General features: G+C 28.0%; 1 protein-coding gene across 10 annotated transcripts in view; it reads left to right on the top strand.

Annotated features, from left to right (window-relative positions):
- LOC107450223 (6-phosphofructo-2-kinase/fructose-2,6-bisphosphatase) overlaps nt 1-19,276 on the top strand; it is a 51,428-nt gene that overhangs the window by 22,783 nt on the left and 9,369 nt on the right. For 6 of the 10 annotated variants that reach the window (XM_043049892.2, XM_071181399.1, XM_043049890.2 and 3 more), the window contains exons 5-13: nt 336-470; nt 2,071-2,254; nt 2,969-3,042; nt 3,125-3,196; nt 4,642-4,788; nt 5,685-5,789; nt 6,752-6,793; nt 6,871-6,958; nt 8,417-8,544. In XM_043049892.2, the coding sequence (XP_042905826.1) occupies nt 336-470; nt 2,071-2,254; nt 2,969-3,042; nt 3,125-3,196; nt 4,642-4,788; nt 5,685-5,789; nt 6,752-6,793; nt 6,871-6,958; nt 8,417-8,544 (975 nt within the window). The remainder of the gene's footprint in view (nt 1-335; nt 471-2,070; nt 2,255-2,968; nt 3,043-3,124; nt 3,197-4,641; nt 4,789-5,684; nt 5,790-6,751; nt 6,794-6,870; nt 6,959-8,416; nt 8,545-19,276) is intronic. The other 4 variants (XM_071181398.1, XM_043049891.2, XM_071181397.1 and 1 more) reach the window with 1 other exon arrangement.

Here is a 19,276-nt window from a genome sequence, read left to right as displayed (position 1 = left end):
TTAAAAATGCTATTTTCCATTTGTAATTGATTGTCAGTCCCTTAAACTTTTAAAAGCTTTTAACTTCATTGATATGTATGAGAAATTGCAAGATCTAAACACTTCAGAAGTTATAAAATGATTCTTTAAGTATTTCTCAAAAAATATGAAAAATTGTATCAGTGTAGAAATGTTTCTATTTCGTAAATCCCCTGTATAATTTATAAGACACTCTTAATTGCCTTTTTTAATGCTTGAAAAGCTTCCCTTCATAATCTTGTATAGATTTTTTTTGGTCAGAATCTAAGATAAAAATGCTGTGTCTTTATTTAATTTAAATTTTATAACTTAAATAGGTTTATGATGCAACTAATAGTACACGTGACAGGCGAAAATTGATTCAAGACTTTGTGTGTGAAAGACATGGGTTCAAGTTGTTCTTCATTGAATCTGTGTGCTTTGATCCTTCCATTATTGAAGTGAATATCAGAGTAAGTATGTTTGCACTTTCATGTTTAATATATATTGCGGAAGCTAGGCTTGAAAAATTTAAATAGTTTCACAGGCTTTGCTGAGCATGTTATTCTAACAGAATGCAAGCTCATATTAATAAAAGATTTTATATGCACCTAAAACATTAACAGTGCATCTTCAACACTTTCATTTGAAATATAAACCAATTGCATTAAGTAATTACAAAAGTAGTAGCTATTGCTACAAATAAATAATATGCTCAAATTAGCATTGATGAAGGCAAGCATAGCATTATTATTAGAGCATTATTGGCAAGTGCATGCTCTTCAACAGGCCTACTTCCTTTCTTCCAAAGCAGGCAATTGACGTGAGCTTTTTTTCAGCGAAACTAAGCATAATTAGAATTTTAAAAAAAAGCTATTGTCTTATAAATTCTTTTAATAAAATTCAGTAGCTTTTAGTGTCTGTCAAATAAAATGGATTCTTCCTGGTACCATTTATCCACCTGGCATTTGGCAATTTTTATGTTAACTGGTGGAGGGCTTAATCAGTATTTTGCAATATTTTATTTCTGATTTAATATTCACATGCCTAGCAGATCATGTTAAGCAATATATTTCTAGAACCTTTGTGAATGCATGACTTATGTTTATATTTGTATTTATCTTTTCTGAGTACTGTATTACACACATAGATCCTTCAAATTGTTGAGCAATTCCTGGCTGCTAAATCTTTAAGAAAAGTATTTTAAATTTAAAAGGCAATTTATGTCGCGTTCGTGACTAATGTATTCATTTTTGAAGTCATAATTAAATTTTTTAATAATTAAATCTTGTTTAAAATAGTATAAAAGCAAAAAATTTATGCCTGCATTTCAATTGTATTGTTGAATTTTTTTTTTTTAGTAAACTAATATTTTTATTTAGAAGTAATTAAATAAAATTTTAAAAAAAATTTTATTCCTAAAAGTTCCAGTTAAAATAAATTTATAAATCATGCATTTGGAAAAGTTTTTTTTCAAGATACTATTTCAATTTAATAAGTACTCAAATAATTTAATATATGAATATGCTAAATTCAAACCAAATTTAATCTTTTTTATTCTAAAATTTCAAATTTTACAGTGAAAATTGGACTTGTACTTAACATAAAGGAAAAATGCTAAAATTAGAAATTTTAATAAGTCCCATGGTTTCAGACCAGGGTTAGTCTATTATCCATTCAATTAGTGATATTAGCTTTAAATTTTTATATTACATTATTCATTTTAATTGCTACAATGCTTTGAATGGGTTTCTATATTGTTGGTATTTTAGCTTTAGAAGTGATATTGTAAACTAATTAGTTGAAAATTTTTTCCTCTTACATAAACTTATAATTTTTATAGAAATAGTTTTAGATGTGATATTCAATAATACAATCAAACAATAGTTTTTTTAAAATAAAATTTCATTTTATAAGAGTTTAATTTTAAATTAAATGTTTTTGTAGTTTTTTAAATAATTATCAAACAGCTGTATAGTTTCTCCCCTTTTTTTAAGGAAGTTAATATTTAAACTGTTGGTTATAATTTTAAATCACTAAACTTGTTAAATTTAAAATCATTAAATGTTTCAGGAAGTGAAAGTGCATAGTCCTGATTACAGAGATAGTGATAAAGAGGAAGCACTAAGGGATTTCATACAAAGAATCGATCATTACCAGAAGGCTTACCAAACACTTGAAGAACAATATGAACCGAATTTCTCTTTCATGAAGATATTTAATGCAGGAGCTAAGGTCCTGGTTCACAGGCATGAAGGTGAAATAGTTATTTTTTCAATTTTGACAGTACAGTTTACTTAAGATCTGCACCTCAAATTTAAAACCCTTTTCAAAAGGCTCACTCTGTAATAGGTTAATTCCTGTAAGATCTCAAAGCAGTGTAGCCCTAAGCTTTTACCTTATTCGGATTCTTTTTTTCCTTTAAAAAAATAGTTACAAATTTTGGTATTATCTCTAACTACATTTTATATCATCATTCTTGTATTTTTTTATAGTTTTTTATTGCATTATATTTAATACAGTAAAATTTAAAAACAATGTTCTGCCTTAGAATGTTCCATTGGAAAAAAAAAAGTTCCATGTCTATTGATTTAATATTATATATAGTACTTCTTTACCCTATTTAATAGATATTTTCATATGTTTTTAAAATAACTTTTAGACTTATAAGTAAAATTGAAAATTCTTATTATCATGAATTTTTATTTTTCAAATTTTCGGATTGTAAAGTTAAAATTTTTATTATCTAACTGAACTAAAAAATAATATATGAGTGATCTTCTGCATTCTATTATAATGACAATGGATAATTTTTCAAAGATAAGGCTGTATTAATAATATTTTGATTAGGATGAAAACTTTGAGCAGAACTTTTGTTAAATGTATGTCATTAAATTTTGTTGTATATATATTCTTGACATTTGGGATTGGTTACTGGTTAATTTTGTTAAATGTTTCATTTTTATTGCAGGTCACATCCAAAGTAGAGTTGTTTATTACTTAATGAATATCCATATTTTACCACGATCCATCTACTTAACTAGAGTAAGAGATTTTCTTTCTTTCGCATCATGAAATAATACATCCATTTTAGATGCTCTGATTAATATAGTGTTCTATTTTGCAGCATGGTGAAAGTGTTCTCAATGTAAGAGGTAGAATAGGAGGTGATGGAGAGTTATCTGATAGAGGATGGGAGGTAGGTTTTTAAATTGCTTTAATGATTAGAGAAGTAGATATTTGGGCACAAATTCTAGTGGTCCAACTTTATTTGTACAGCATTCATTGAACTAAAGCATTATGACCACCTATTCAATAACACGTTGCACCAATTTTGGTTTTCAATGCAGCTGCAACTCTCTTTGTTATGGGTGCACCAAGTTTTTGGTAGATAACTGGAGACAGGTTGTACTAAATGTTTAAACAGCAGTCACATAAAGTCTAGATATTCTGACGTAGTTGTGTTTGATCTCTAAGCTGCCTTTCTATCACATGCCAAGTGTGCTCTATCTGATTAAGATCTATCAACTTAGATGGCCTGGACAGCAATTGGAATTCATTATTGTGCTTCGATTTACTGTCTTTGAATCACTCCAACACAATTCGAGACTAATAAATTGTGGTGTTGTCCATTTTTAGTTAGGTGAACAGACATTATGTATGGGCTAAACTGATCCACACTTCTGTCCAGAGCTGCCCATGAGAATGACCAGTCAAAGCATAATCCTGTTACCACCAGCCTGTCTATGACCTGCTGTATGTGCGGGGAGTAACTGTTTGTCTGAAAGATACTCGGATACAATAATTGGTGTGATAAATGAGAAATTTTGATTCATCTAACCAGGCAAATGTAGGCCTGAGAACATTGACAATGACACTTTGCCATCTGTGTCAAGTTTTACACAAGTGGGACATCTGCTATGCAGTCCCATATCCAAAAATATCTTCTGAACTGTGTGTTTTGAAACACTTGCACTTGGGGCCTGCATTGTATTTAGTTTTTATTGGTGCTAATTTAGTTTCTCTAAACAGGTCAGTCTCCAGCATTTCTTTTCTTTAATGATGCCTGGTCATCTGGCATCTACTGTTGGTTTCTCATTTTTTCTACTTTGCAGCAATACTTACAATGGTCGACTATGCACAACCTACCAGTCGTGCAGTTATGGAAATACTCGTTCAGTCTTCAGGCCATTTAGATCTGCCCTCTATCAAATTTGCTTATAAATCAGTAGCGTTTACCATCTCTCGCCAAAGTAAATGAAAGAATTCCGTACCTTTCCAGTTTCAGTTTAATACTATTCCAACTTAATCAAGTGCCCTCTTTGTCATCCGCGCGAGTTTTGTAAAAAATGTGGGGGTGGTAATAAGGTTTTGGCTCCTTTCCTTTTATCCTTTCTTTAAATTGTTCTGGTGTTTATCCTTTCTTTAAAATGCATTTTTTAATGTTGAAATTAAAAAATTTTTAAAATATATATTTTTTAGATTTAAGAATTGTTACTAGAAATTTTGTTTTTAATGTAATGTAGTTTTTTTTAAAGTCTTTTTTAGGAATTCTGAATGTTAAAGTGAGCTTTTTAATTAGTATTCTGAAAACTTTTCAGGTGGATAATCAAGTGTAATAATTTTTTTAAAATTTCATTTCAGTACACCAGAGCTTTAGCTAAGTTCATCAAAGAACAGGACATTCCTAGATTAAGAGTGTGGACTAGTCAATTGCTGAGAACTATACAAACAGCTGCTGGGATTGAAGCTCCCCAGGAAAGATGGAAAGCATTAAATGAAATAGATGCTGTAAGTTTTCAATTTTTTTCCGTGCAAAATAATTAAAATAAAATGTTTATCAAAAGTATGGTTGTAATAATTTATTTTTCAACACTAATTTTATATAAATTGTTTTAGATCATATTCAAAATTAGCTTCAATAGGTACGTTGAGAATTATAATATATATGTATATAATGTAATTTTTCCTCTTAAGTTAATTCCTCAACTTAATTATTTTAGTTTTTGTTCTTCCTATTACTGGATATTTATTTTTATTAAGTGTTGCTATGTGGTCAGGGAAACTTGAAATTGTCAGGTTTTTTGATTTTGGGATAAAAAGTTGGAATAATGCAATTTTAGGCCAAAACCTGAAAAATCTTGCAACAAACCTGAAAAATAACCAATTTTAAAATTGCCAGTATTAAATGATGCTCAAAGTAAATAAGTCTTACATTAATTTTAATTATTTTTGTAAAAAACATTTTTTACTAAGTTTTTAAAAATTGAACTTTGTATAAAATGTTGGTGTTTAATCGGAAGTAAATTTTAGATGGCTGACTATGCGACTCTTTAAATTATGTTTCATTGAAATTTTAAGTTTTTCAAATTTTTTTTTTCAAAATATGACTTTTATCTATGATTTATATTCTTGAGTGCTATATAGCTAGCAGGATCTTCTAGTAAGATTTTTTTTCTTAAATTAATATTGGCCTATTTTTTTCGAAATAGTGGGAAAAGTCCAAATTTTATTTCTAAAATTGTATGAAATCTTGTTAACTACTTTTTCTAACCAATTTTATATTTATCTTTATAATGGTTGTAAAAAAATAGCTTTTTGAAGTATTCATTTATCTGAAAGTTATGTAATTAAGCCCAATTAAAACCTGTAAAATTGAGTTGCATCATCTTTATTTTCTGTTTTAGGGTATTTGTGAAGAGATGACCTATGAAGAAATTCAAGAGAAATATCCAGAAGACTTTGCTGCCCGTGATCAGGACAAATTTCATTACAGATATCCAAGAGGGGAAGTAAGTAGGCATTAGACTACCTTTTTAGAATCCATTTGTGCAAATCTTTTAATTTTAACTCTTTGCCAACAAACATTTGACATTCGATCCCTTAAATTTTTTTTCCTCACTTAAATAATTGGGTGGCATTAACCGGAGGAAATTTTAAGAATTTTAGAAGACCAAATTTTATTAATTTCTATCTTCCAAGATATGTTTGTATATTAAAGGAAATTTAATATTAAAACTAGCCAACTTATTTTTGTTCCAATAGTAGTCTGATTTATCCTATGACTAATGAAGAAAAATTATGTTTTTATACATACAAATTATTAGTTACTTTTTCCATATTTAAGAATTATTGCAGTAAAATATTTATATATTTTTAAATCTCATATTTTTTTCTTTCGGTATGATTAACTAATTGGTTTGTACATCTCTCCCGTTTGTCATCAGTAATAAATTTTTTTAATGCAAATTACTGCCATCATTGTTAGAATATTTTTTTTTCTATTACATTAGAATATTTTTATTCTATTACATACCTGCCAACTTGTTCTGATTTATTGGAACATATTTTTTCCTTACTTAGTGGTAGTAAATTTTATGATTTAATATTATGTTATTTATTTAATATTGTTTATTTAGCAATTTAAATTTAAAATGATTGTTTCCACTACTAGATATACAACAACTAAAACATATTTATTTAACCTATTAATTGTGCAGAGAAGTTCATTAATGTAGGTCAAATTAAAGAAAGTTTACCATGAATTATAATTTCGCTGCTGTTTTAAATATTCTTACTTCTGTGGTAGGACTTCTGTAATGGCAGCAATGCTATCAAAAAATGCAAATAATTGTTTTGAAATTGTTCAAAAAAGATTCTTTTGTAAATTTTGAGTTGATCAGTAGGTTTAAATATTGATTTATTAGCTATTCACAATAAATTTCTTTAATATATTGCTTTTATTTTGTTATAGTCTTATGAAGATTTGGTTGCTCGATTAGAACCTGTGATAATGGTATGATTTATTTTCTCGGATCATTTTTTAGATAATCTGTTGTAATTTTTACACTAAATGATTTGTTTATTTTACAGGAATTAGAGAGACAGGAAAATGTTTTAGTTGTTGGGCACCAAGCTGTTTTAAGATGTCTTTTAGCTTACTTTCTTGACAAAAATTCTGGTACGTTTATTTTATTCCAAATTTTGATGTGTGCCTAGTATCAGAAACTTCTGTGATCATCTGCAACTAACTGCTTATCAAAAACTGATTCTCAAAAAATAGCTTGTGATAAAGTTTTAAACCATAAGAAAATGTGCATAGGAAATGTGTAATACTGCTCTAAGAGGTATAAATCATGTATTTATATGACTATATTGCAGACTTCAAGGTAGTTGTTGATTGAATGCTGAATAAAAGATTCAAGATACATGGGCCGCTTTTATTTGGCCAAGCTTTTATTTAAATTCATTCCAAATTTCAAACTGGTTAGAACTTTTTTAATTTGTAGAAAAGTAGCTCAGATAGTTAAAAACCTGTGATGCCACAATAGGCATTACATATTTCCTAGCTTTTAAAATTTAATTTCTAATACTTATTTTTTTAATCATTATTAATCGAATTTTAATTAAATTAGACTAATTATTTAATTAGTATTACATTTTATAAAAAGCGAATATAAAATTATTCTCTTAACAGTCAATGTAAGGGCAAAATTTTTATTTCAATACTAAATTTAAGGCTCATTAATTCACTGTCTTGACTAAATCAAAAACAAAAATCTATTTCTAATTCTTTATTTCTTACCACAAAAATGTTTCATTTACATGGTTATACTAATTCTCAGTCTTTTTGGTAATTCGATTTCGCCAAATTATTTTCAAATTTAATATTTTTTATGGGGGGTTGGCTTTGTTATCTTTTGATAAATCACCAACCATGGATCTCTTTCCATGCTCCTAACTATCTGTTAAGAGCAATTCACTGTTTAATTTAGCTTTTGAGTAGACTAATCATGGGGATTATCTCCCATGGCCTGTGCTTATTGATATTATTATGTAAAATTTATTATTTAACTTAGAACCTCTTATTATGGATTAAATATAATTTTGTATCTGGAGTTCTACAAATACTAAATAAAAGTTTTATTATAATTATGATCTAGTTTTCATCTTCAACTGTTATTTTCATTATCCTGTTTTCAACACAATTTTCAATTAGTCAATTATACCATACACTTCCAACCACACCTAATTTCGTAATTATGAAACTATATTAGTTTAAAGATTGGACTAGATTTTAATAAGTAATTTCTTTATCCTATATAAGCCTTTGCTGATAATATCTCATTATACTGGGATAATTTAAAATTTTCTTACCTACATTTTCTGTCTTATTTATTCATTTATGATTTCATGAGTTTCTGAAGTTGAAAAAATACCTGGTATAATTAATATTAAATAGCATTTGTTAGCCTTTTGCTGGAAAAAAGAAAAACATGGGAAGTATTTGCTAGCTTTTTACTGATATTGTTCTTTCTTGAGAGTCTTAGCCTAATTTTGATGTAATTACTCATTTGGAGATGAAATATTGTCAAATTATCTTTTTTTCTGCTAATCACTTTCAATTCTTTTCTTTCAGAAGAATTGCCATATCTAAGAGTACCTCTGCATACTGTGATTAAACTTACACCTGTTGCTTATGGCTGTGAGATGGAACTCTTCAAACTTGATGTTGATGCTGTTGACACTCACAGAGAAAAACCACAGGTAAACAAGGGTGTTTTGGCCCTTTCTTATACATCTATCATTTATTTTACCTTAATCGGTTTTAATATTTATCTGTGCAGTGTTTGTTTGGTGTGTATTACCATTAAAAACTTTTTTACATAAGAATTTATTTTTATGCTGTCCATTGTTTTTCTTCCCAAAAAATAAATTTTCAAAAGCTGAAGAAAATGAATAAAGATTTGTGATTAAAACTGGAAGTTTCAAAAATTGTGGAAGTAAAAGGAAACTTAATAATCTAACGTTTAAAAACTTGGAGTTTTGACTCTGAAATAATTTTTTTTTTTTTTACGCTAAATTCGTTTTAAATTCTTCTATTTGTTTAAAAACATATTTTATATAATTTAGACAAAAAAATTTTGTGCTTAAGAAATAGATAAAAGGTAAAAGTGACAATATGTATAGATACTTATATTTATTTATTTATTGCAATTAATATTTATGCAACTGAATGTAATGTACTGGCAATTTAAAAATTCACAACAGTTGTTAATACCCTAGCAGCAAAATAACTTAAAAACTCATTGGGCCAATATTCCTATGGATAGCTTAATCAATACTTTATTGCCCTTATTTCACCAAAATCGGTCCTATGCAGATTTATTATGTTCACCTGATATTTTATTGCCATTTTTCAGACTATGGCGGTTGGATATAGAAGTATCAGACTCAAGTGATGTTTTACACCCGTTATTCAGCCAATATGAACCCTACTTAAAATTGTTTGATTGATCCAATATTTTATAGCCGTTACTCAACCAATACAGACAATATATAGAATTGTACAATTCACCCGATATTTTCCAGACAATTCATCCAACCTAAACCCTATTTAAAATTAACAGATTAACTTGATATTTCCTAGCCGTTAAATAAAACATAAAAGATAAAACAATAAAAGCTTTTCTTTAAATTCATATTTAGTTTTCAAATATCATGGACAGATAGATCAATATAATTCTATTGCTAAATCAAAACATGCGGTTCTCTTGTTAACTCTATTTTCTACTGTCAGAACTTGTCATTTTGACCAAGGTGAAAAAATTTTATAACCGCCGTTGAACAGCCGACCTAATTCTGTTTTTATGACTGCCAATGTTCAATTTCGTGGACTTGTCTTTTTGATCCTAATCCAGAAAACAAGGGAACTCCTGGATCAAGTATTGGGAGAAATTTGCTTTTGTGGCGGACTTTTTGATGGAACTAACTTGCATTTGCTTTGCACGGAGAGGAAAACCTCGCATGGTTAGCTTGATGATAAGGGGACTCTAACCCATGATCACATACCACTGAGGATACTTTTTGCAAGCTCGCAACCGGTATGACCCGGGTGTGAAATTTGTATCAACAATCCATTTGCTGGGATTGGAACCCATTAAGAGGCAAATGCTCTATCCCCTGAGCCACCACGGCTCTAGGTGAAAATGTTTGTAGTTATTTCCAGTAATTCGGTAAAGATTGGGTGTTTAATCAGATTGCATACCAAGTTTTCTGAACCCCCCTCTGAAATATTGCCAATCGTTCAAATGCAGCTTTATCACTCTAATTTTTAACTCTTGCAACTTCAAACATAAATTTTGACCAAAAACTTGCCTTTTGAAACAAGGTGAATTCATTTCCAGTTATGCTGTACAGACTGTATTTAACCGGTTTGTGCATTGTGTCTTCGAAGTCCACTCTGAAATAGAGCCGATAGCTCAAGTGCACAACTTAAGTAATCATCCAGCAGTATCAAGAATAAGAATTAATTTTTGAGACCCAGGGATCTGTCCAGGGCAAATTTACTGCCGTTAAGCGGTAGCTTCACAAATTCAATTTTAGGAAAAATGGTAGTTTCACAAATTCAATTTAAATAAAAACGGTAGTTTCACAAAATACTTTTAACATATTTTCGAGAAATATTTAAATATTTTTGAAAATATTTTCTTATTTTACCATATTTTTGTGTTGATTTTTTTATAAAATTTTTAAATTTCACAAATTATGTTTAAATTTTAACAAAATAGGTACCTCTAAAAAAAGACCTAGACAGACCCCTTACATCACTTAGTTTTCTAGGCCAAATCTCACCGTATTACCTTCAATATAACGAGTGAAAGCAGTTTTTACTTCTTAAAATATGTGTGTTTAATTGTTCTATTTATTAATTTCAAGATATTTGGATCAGCTGAGAGTTTTAAGACAAAGCATTTACAGTGATTTTTCTTATTTCATAATAAATAATCCTAAACAAAAATTTTCTTTCAATCCTGTACAATTTTACCAAAATTTTATGTAAACTATCAGAAGTTTAATAGACAAATAAAGAAATATATCTTTTCAAAGGATGAATGTTTATATTTTACTTGAACTATTGTGAAGTAAACAAAAATGACTTGCAAGCAAAAAAGAAAAGTCTGTTATAGGTAGGTTTGTTTGTATTGTAAATCACTTATTAGGGAACTGGATATAGAAATAGATATTATTAAAATAATTTAAGTCTTTCCAGGTTTAATAAATATAAATACAAAAATGGATCTTAATAAAAAGCCTGTAATGGTGTTATATATTTCTAGATAATGTTCTTAAAATGACTTTCGATGTCGGACTGAGATTGCGCTTCATAAGTTTTATAATAATAGGTCCTAGAACAACGTTACATTGTAGTCAAATATTTATTTCTATATAGGACCTTTCTAGGCTTATAATATAGGGCCACTATTGGGGTATCTAAATGTTTTAATATTGGTCCGTGAATGGTTTTGAACATAGGACCAATAAAGGACCCTTATAGGCTTACAATACAGAGCCTGTAGCATAGCTACTACTGCAACTATGGAATTCCAGTTCACTAGTATATAAGACTTGTTAACTTGTTTATATCTTGGGGTACCTCTTGATAGATGAAGGTCGAAATTGTCAGTAGTCTAGCCCTACAAGGGAAGCTCGCTTGCCTCAGCGAACACTCTAAATAGGTAACTTTCGTAAGTGATCTGAACACTACTATCTCGATATGAACACGCCTAGTTTGATGAATGGAATACAGTGAACAATTGACTTGCAATTTGTAACTGCATCATTGAACTCCTCATGCTGTTGCTACTCAGTCTAGATTAGACACAACTGGATCCTTTTGCCTAGCCCCACATGGGTGACTGAACATGCTTGCCTCAACCAACACTATACAAGCCAATATTAGGGTATCAATATTTTTATATTGGCTCTAGAATGGCTTTCAATAATTTACCGATATTTTCTCTGTAGGCCCCTTATACACTTATAATATTGGGTGAACATTGGGACGTCTAGATTTTTCAATATTGGTGCTAGAATGATTTCCAATAATGAGCCAAAATCATTTTCTATGTAGGACCATTATAGGCGTATAATGTTGGGTAAAAATTGGGGTGTCTAGATTTATCGATATTAAAAAATCTAGACTTGCCAATATAAGTCCGGCGCAGCATGTTCTCCTTTGGACTTTATGCCATTGAATCCTACATTCAATTCAATCCCAATATAAGTTCCTTGGTACATTTTTTATGGGATCCATATTTGCTAGTTTTGAGCCCAACAGGGACCAATTTAAAATTGTTGCTAGGGTAGTGATAGATTTGTTCTGTTCTGTTTAGGAAACAAGAAATTTGTTCTTACCAAATTCCAAAATTAATCAACCTATTATACTGCTAACTGAACTGCAAAACAGTGTTTTATGGTACTGTCTAAAGTTAAAATTAAGATGTCTATTATGTTGGCCATGATCTCTTGACTTACTTTAAACTAATTTTAAAACATGGGGAGAAATAGAACATTTTCCTGCTCGTAATGCAAGACTTTGAACGCTTCAATCTTTCTGTGTTTTTATTTTTAAAATCTTTAGTCAATTTGAGGACATTTGATAATTAATCCAATGTTTCACCATAGAAAATGTTGTAAGCTATTATACATGTTGCCTAGTTTTTTAATTTTTAACGCACTATACTTAAAAGCTAATTATAATCAAAGCTGTTTTAATTTTCCTAAAGCAACAATATAGTATAGCACAACCTCTGTTGCATATGGTTCTCTCAGTTATCACAATATCTTAATTTCTATAGGTTTATTTTCAATAAAAAAAATTAAATGCAGTTACAGAAATCTGTTTGTATCTGCTTAATATACAAGTATTACCTCAGCCTATCTTCATAAAATTCCTATGTTTTAATTTCTAAAAATTCTATTTGAAACTAAAAGAATTTTAGGTAATAAATTCATAACATTTGCAAGTAGTTACAATGCTACAAGAAAACTGCATTTTACTTAATTACGTTATACTTTTTTAGAGAATAAGTTGAATTTCCAATATTCTGTTATCTGCAATACAATATTTTCAACTACTTTTTCATTTGAACTTTTTGACCTATTCTTAAATTATTATATAATTGAATTTTCCTGGCTGCATATTTTGTAATACTGCAGCGTCAAACATTTTTTTCTTAATTTCAGCGCAATCTACTGCTAGATTTCTATCTTTGTGTTTAGGGTATTTTAACTGTACAACAATACATCATTACAAAATAATAAAAAATGATTTAATGAAAAGCTTTTTAAGTATCTCATTTTATGTTTCTGTAGTAACACACTCTAGTTTAGTCTAAAACAATCAGAAAAAAATGCTTTTTTATCTTATATCCCTTGCTAATAATATCCAACTAAATGTATCTAAAAGGTATTGTAATGTATGTATCACACTTGTAAACAATATGAAAAACTTGTATGGTATTTGTTTTATCATTAAATAATTCTAGCCTATTTTTAAAGAACTTTTTAAGCAATTAATATAAGTCTTCATCATTCTGTATTAGGATATGGAATGTATTTTACTTTTGTTAATATACTGGAAACTTTTCTTGAACTTTCTATTCCTGAAGTTGTAAATTAACTGTTCTTGTAGTGTTATGTTTGTGTGTGTTGTGCTGCTGTGTTGTTTGTGTATCATTGTGATTGTTTAGCATTAATAATTGTCTTTAACAAGTATTATGTCGTTTAAATGTATTCTAACCTTGCATTGCTATTTGAAAGAAACCACATTTTAGAAGAATTTTTTTTTTAAATTCTGTAATAAAAATTATAATGCAGTATTAGTTTTATTTACAGCATGCACACTGAATAATGACTTAGTTATAATAAATTAAAAGTAAATTATATGCATTAGCTGTTTAGAACAGTGTATTAAAAAAATTCATATCATTTATATTTGAATAATGTGTTAGCAATACTATTTATCTACAGCCGATGTGATAATTGTTTTTTTAATTGAAGATCAATTTATTGCTTAAAACTTTGTGTTAAATGAAAACTTTAAGCAAAAATAATTCTATTTTTTTTAAAAATTGGATAAGTAATAAATCAGTTACATATCTTTTAATATAGAATTGCTTATTTAACTGTTATTAAAATAACTGGTGTAAAAATAAGTATTTAAATTTATGAAGCCTTATTAAGTATTAACTTTTTTCACTATTAAAGTATAATCTTTGAAAATATTTTATTTAATATAATAACCAGGTGATAATTTTTTATACACAGAGTTGCGTTATAAAGCAAACTTATTTTGTAAACAATTTTTTTTTTTTAATTGAAATTAAATTTTTGTGGGAAGGAGTTTGTATTTGCCTATCTAACTAGTAGTTTTATTCATATGATTATGTTAAGACTCTCACTTATTTTCTGCACTTGATTTTCATAGCTTTCAATTAAATTCTTCTAAAAAAATTTCTTACTACATTTTTAAAAATAACAGCATAGTAGCAATAAACACAAACAAAGTAAATCTGGTCTCCTTTCTATTTTGTGCAAATTTTGTCTTATTTTGTCAACATATACTTTCCCTTAGAATTTTGTTTTTTTAACTAGGGAGGAATTTAAATGTTGAAACAATAAACATAAGATTTGTTTTATATATCTAGTTTGAATGAAGAAAATTCATTATAGCAATGCATCTGAATTTGTTTCATATTCCTAGTATTAGTCTGGGGGAAATAAAAGCATTAAGTATTTTAAGTTTTAAAATTGAAAACAGTGTGTTCCGCAGTTTCGAGTGCTATAATTTCATTCAGGGTATGCTAGTGCTATAATTTCATGGTAATAGTTTAGTTATGTTTTGATTACATGACATATTAATAGTGCTTGTCATTCTACAGGCTTGAAAATTTTTATATTCGTAGTTTTCCTTTTTATTGTTTTATTTTTTGTTTTTCATTTTATTTCTTTGACTATTGGAAATTAACCGAACCGAAAAATTTTTCTTATTACACTTTTCGAAATTTAAAACAACTAATCAAATAGACTTAAGAATCCATGTGTGGTGCTGATAAATTAGTTTTCAGTGTAGCTTACTTATTAAGTTTTGTTGTTTGAAAGTTACTTTCAGTAATCAGTTTTGCTATCAAAGTATTTTATATTAATATTTTGAGTTTTTTATGTAAAACAATCTTACTTTATGAAAGCTTATTTTCCGAGACAATTTTTAAAATTTGCAAATGCTATATTTTCAGAGCAAACTACTATTGATATATTAATCCTTATGTTAAAAACTTAAATGGCCTGATGTAAATTACTAGTATATATTTGTGAAGGAAGCATATTTAATCCTGTGAGGAGACTTTTAATCAATATAGTTAATAAGGTCTAGATAAGACCATATTTTTCTTTTAAAAAAGAAACACATTCTTTTTGTAGTCTTATTTTGCATCCTTTCCTCTTGTTTTCTTATTTGCAATCTCATACCTGATTCTTGTTTATGTATTTTCTCCCTTACGAAAATGGAACATTTTCTAGGTTGTATTTGAGAAAGGTTTATTTCAAAACTATAGTCTTAAATGACTGAGTATTAAATGATGAAAAGCAAAAAAGTGCCAAAAAAATGTTCTTATGAAAAATTATAATGGGAGTTTGTTTGAAATAGCAACCTTAGCATCAGAGTTGCAAGAAGTGAAGTACAAAATTCATTTAAGTGCCAATGATAAAATACAGCAACTGATAACCATTGCACAATTTGCTCTTGTTTGTCTGGCTCATGTATAACATTATTAATAAAAATAAAAAATGCTTAGAAATATTACTGATATTGGTTATTTCAACATTAAGCAAAGTAATGCCAGGTTCCTATATTTTGAAGTATTTACTAAGAGGCCAATAAGGAACGAAATAAAAAAAAATTCTGAAAGTACCAAAAATGTTTTTTTTTTTCCATTAAACTATTTCCTGTTTTTGTTTGCTTGATTTAGTTTTTGACTTCTAGCTTATTCTACTTAGACCTTATTTTAATTACTATCCCTTAATACATTGTATATCCATTAAGAAACCTTTTCAATCTTATGTGCCTCTTTTAAAAAAGTGAGAATCATTTCAACTTATCTTTCGAAAAAGAAAAAAAGATTGTAGCCTGCTGTAAAATAAATTTAAATTGTTCTCTCGTTATTTTAATTACTTTTCAGCAATGTAAGTAATGTATTCATCTGATGATAACATGAATTATAAAAAAGTCATTGTTTATTAAGATGAATAGGAACTTTTATGGTGCCAACAATTTTCGAACAGTTGAAGTATTTAAAAAAAAAATTATGTTTAGGAATATATTACAATTTTTTCTTTTTGAGCTAGCTAGATAAAATAAAACAATTGCTTTAAAAAAAATATATCCTCTTAGATTTTCTTCCCAGTATTCCCTTTCTGTTGAATTATATCTGTTTACTTTTTCATATTCTGCCGCATTTCTTGGATTGATACTTTCCTTTTCTCTACTCTTGAACCATTACAAAGAAATCATTCACTTTCTTTATTGTTTACAAATCATTATGACCAAATACATTAGCAATCTCCAGTTTCTGACTAAAAACTGTTACACATGCATTAGATCATCCCAGAAAAGTTCTAGGTCATTACTAATGTAGATTAGACAATTGATGAAAAAGCAATAGAAATACTGGAGGAAATAGTGAACCCATCAGGTTTTATGGTGTGGGAAATATCTTTCTTTGAATTACGATGAATTAGTACAATTCCACTGTAACAGAGGTGATGAAAAATGGCATTGCTTAAGCAATGCAATTTTTAATTTAAGCATCACCTTAATTAAAAATTAATTAATTAAAAATACTTAAAAAAATTTATTCAAGCCTGACATTTAGTATGTGACCAGTGGTCATAAGTAGGGCACTACTAGTGTCCTACTTAAACTACTGTGGTCACTACTTTAAAAAAATGTAATTTGTGGCGATTCCTGGCTACTATTTTAACTCGTTAGTTCAGTTAAAAAACTGGACTCTTAACGTCAACTATTATTTTTGAATGATGGGAGCAAATCATTGCAGATGTAATAAAAATGCCCCTGTGGCTGTGCATTAACAGGAATTACGAATTTAGAATCACATACAACTAATATTTAAACTAGCCATTACAAATAATAGATTATTTATCTCTCAGGTCAAACTTTCACATGTGAAGGTAGGCTCGTGAACATTGTTGTTTCAAAGGAATGGAACATATTTTTGATGTACTTAATTTCTTAGGCAAAATAAGAAAAGCATTAAACAATTAACAAAATTGCAAGTATTTGATAATTTCCTAACATTTCTTAAATAAAATTTCGCTTTCGAGAAAGTTAAAAAAATCGAAGGTTAAATTAGCAAATTTGAAAAATAAAGTTTAGGGCTGGCAAACTAGCTAATGAAAACATGAATAAATATTTCTTAATAATTCCTCAAGTTTATTATTATCCAATTTCTAACTCAAAATAATTTTGAACATAGGTATAAATTAAGTTCTCCAGCAAAGTTAGTCTCCTTAAAGTAGTGGAAGTAGTTTGTAATTGCTAAAATCTTAAAGTAATTATAGTCACCACATTTAAAAAAAAGTAGTTGTATTTATCTTTCAATCAATTACTTATAAAATACTGTTTAAAAAAAAGTAATTTCTTTTATTAGAAATAAAGATATTACTTCCATGAAATTTAACTGCTGTCAAATTTAAAATAAAAAAAGACAACTGTTACCTATAAAAGAACATTAAATTTAAGTCTTTTTAATAAATATTACAACAAATAGTGTTAACTTTATTTTTTATTTAATTTATTTTTTAATAAAATCAATGTTTTGAGATGATCACCAATTATCCCCTAGATATTTTTATAAAAGTCGATCATACAATTTGTAAAATTGGCTTGGAATTAAATGCGCAATTTCCTTGAAAGCTTAGAAATAGTGTTATACATTTTTTTCTTCAACAATCTGTCATACTTTGAATGTGTAATAACACCAGAGTGTCACATTTATTTATAAGTGCGGTGCTGATTGAACATAATTGTTAGTTTTTATTTTTTGTATCTTATAACTATAAAATATGAGATTTTGTACACTTCTACTCGAGTACTCAGGCTTTAAATTTTAAGTTATGCAGTATCCTAAAAATACTTTGAAGGTACTTTTGGTAAGAAATAATTTTAAAATGTATGTATAGTTTTTTAATGCATGTGTAATGAATTGCTAAAAATTGCGATTATTTCTCTTAAATTTAGAATCTGAATCGAAAATGAAATTTTTTTTTCTAATGTACTCATTTTTGTCTGAGAGTACCAGACTTCACAATTTTTAGTCAATTTTACCTGCTTAACATTTTCTACCTTTTTTTCGATTACACATGAATTGAATTTGGGCATAACAGTATTTATCTCATCTAACTATTTGTAATGGTCATTTTTGATAATTTTTATGCATCACTCTTACATCAACACATCAAAGAAAATGTTTCATTCCTGAAATGAAACATTTAGCTTTGAATATTAAGCATTGATTTCCGTATTTACCCAATTTAAAAGTTACACATTGCGATTCACATTCACTTAATTAAAAAGTCATGCATTGCGATTGGTATTCACGCAATTTAAAAGTTCAATATAGCGATTTGTATTAAGGCATTTTTAAAATCAAATTCATATTCACGAGAGTTAAAAATCAGATAATTCGTATTCATGCGTTTTTGAAAACCAATATCGTGATTTTAAAATGTAATATCGCGATTCATAATCTTCTAAATTTTAAAATCCAATTTCGCGATTTAAATCCACGCTATTTTGAAATTCAATATTGTGATTTTTGTGAGAACTAAGATTTTTTTTTAAATTGCTATAAAGGTGCAATATTCTTCATTAGTTATAAATCTTATTTCAAAAAATGACACTTTAGAATTCTGAATTTGATAGTACAATAAGAACTTCAGTTTAATTTTACTCTAACCTCTACATTATTTTTGTTTATAATACAAATCCTGTCTAAACAGTAATTCTCTGAACTCGCTTCAAAATTAAAATAATTTGCTTTAATAATAAGTATGTGTTAAAACTGAAATTATTCACACAAATTGTTTTTGCTCGAGAAAAATATGGAGCAGCTTACCGGGAAATAGTTTTTTACTTGGGAAGAAAATACAGCTACAATATAGGTCAACTCTTGAGTATTTTACCGGACATCAATTTTATTTGAGTAGATTTTGTATTAAAAATTAGCTTAAGAGCATGTTATACTAAAAGAGAAACCCTTCTCAGTAAATTCTTACACCTTCATAAACTATTTAAAAACTTAAGAAAAAGTGAGTTTAGACATTCCTAGAGTAAGCCATGAGGTTTCAAACTGTTTAAAAAAAATCAAAATATACAAATGCAAGCAAATTTTAAGAAGATTAAATTGTGAGAAAGTTC

Source organism: Parasteatoda tepidariorum, chromosome 5 (assembly GCF_043381705.1).
Source record: "Parasteatoda tepidariorum isolate YZ-2023 chromosome 5, CAS_Ptep_4.0, whole genome shotgun sequence".
NCBI classification, from domain to species: domain Eukaryota; kingdom Metazoa; phylum Arthropoda; class Arachnida; order Araneae; family Theridiidae; genus Parasteatoda; species Parasteatoda tepidariorum.
The sequence above is the reverse complement of the archived record's forward strand: the minus strand, read 5'-3'. Positions and strand labels throughout refer to the sequence as shown.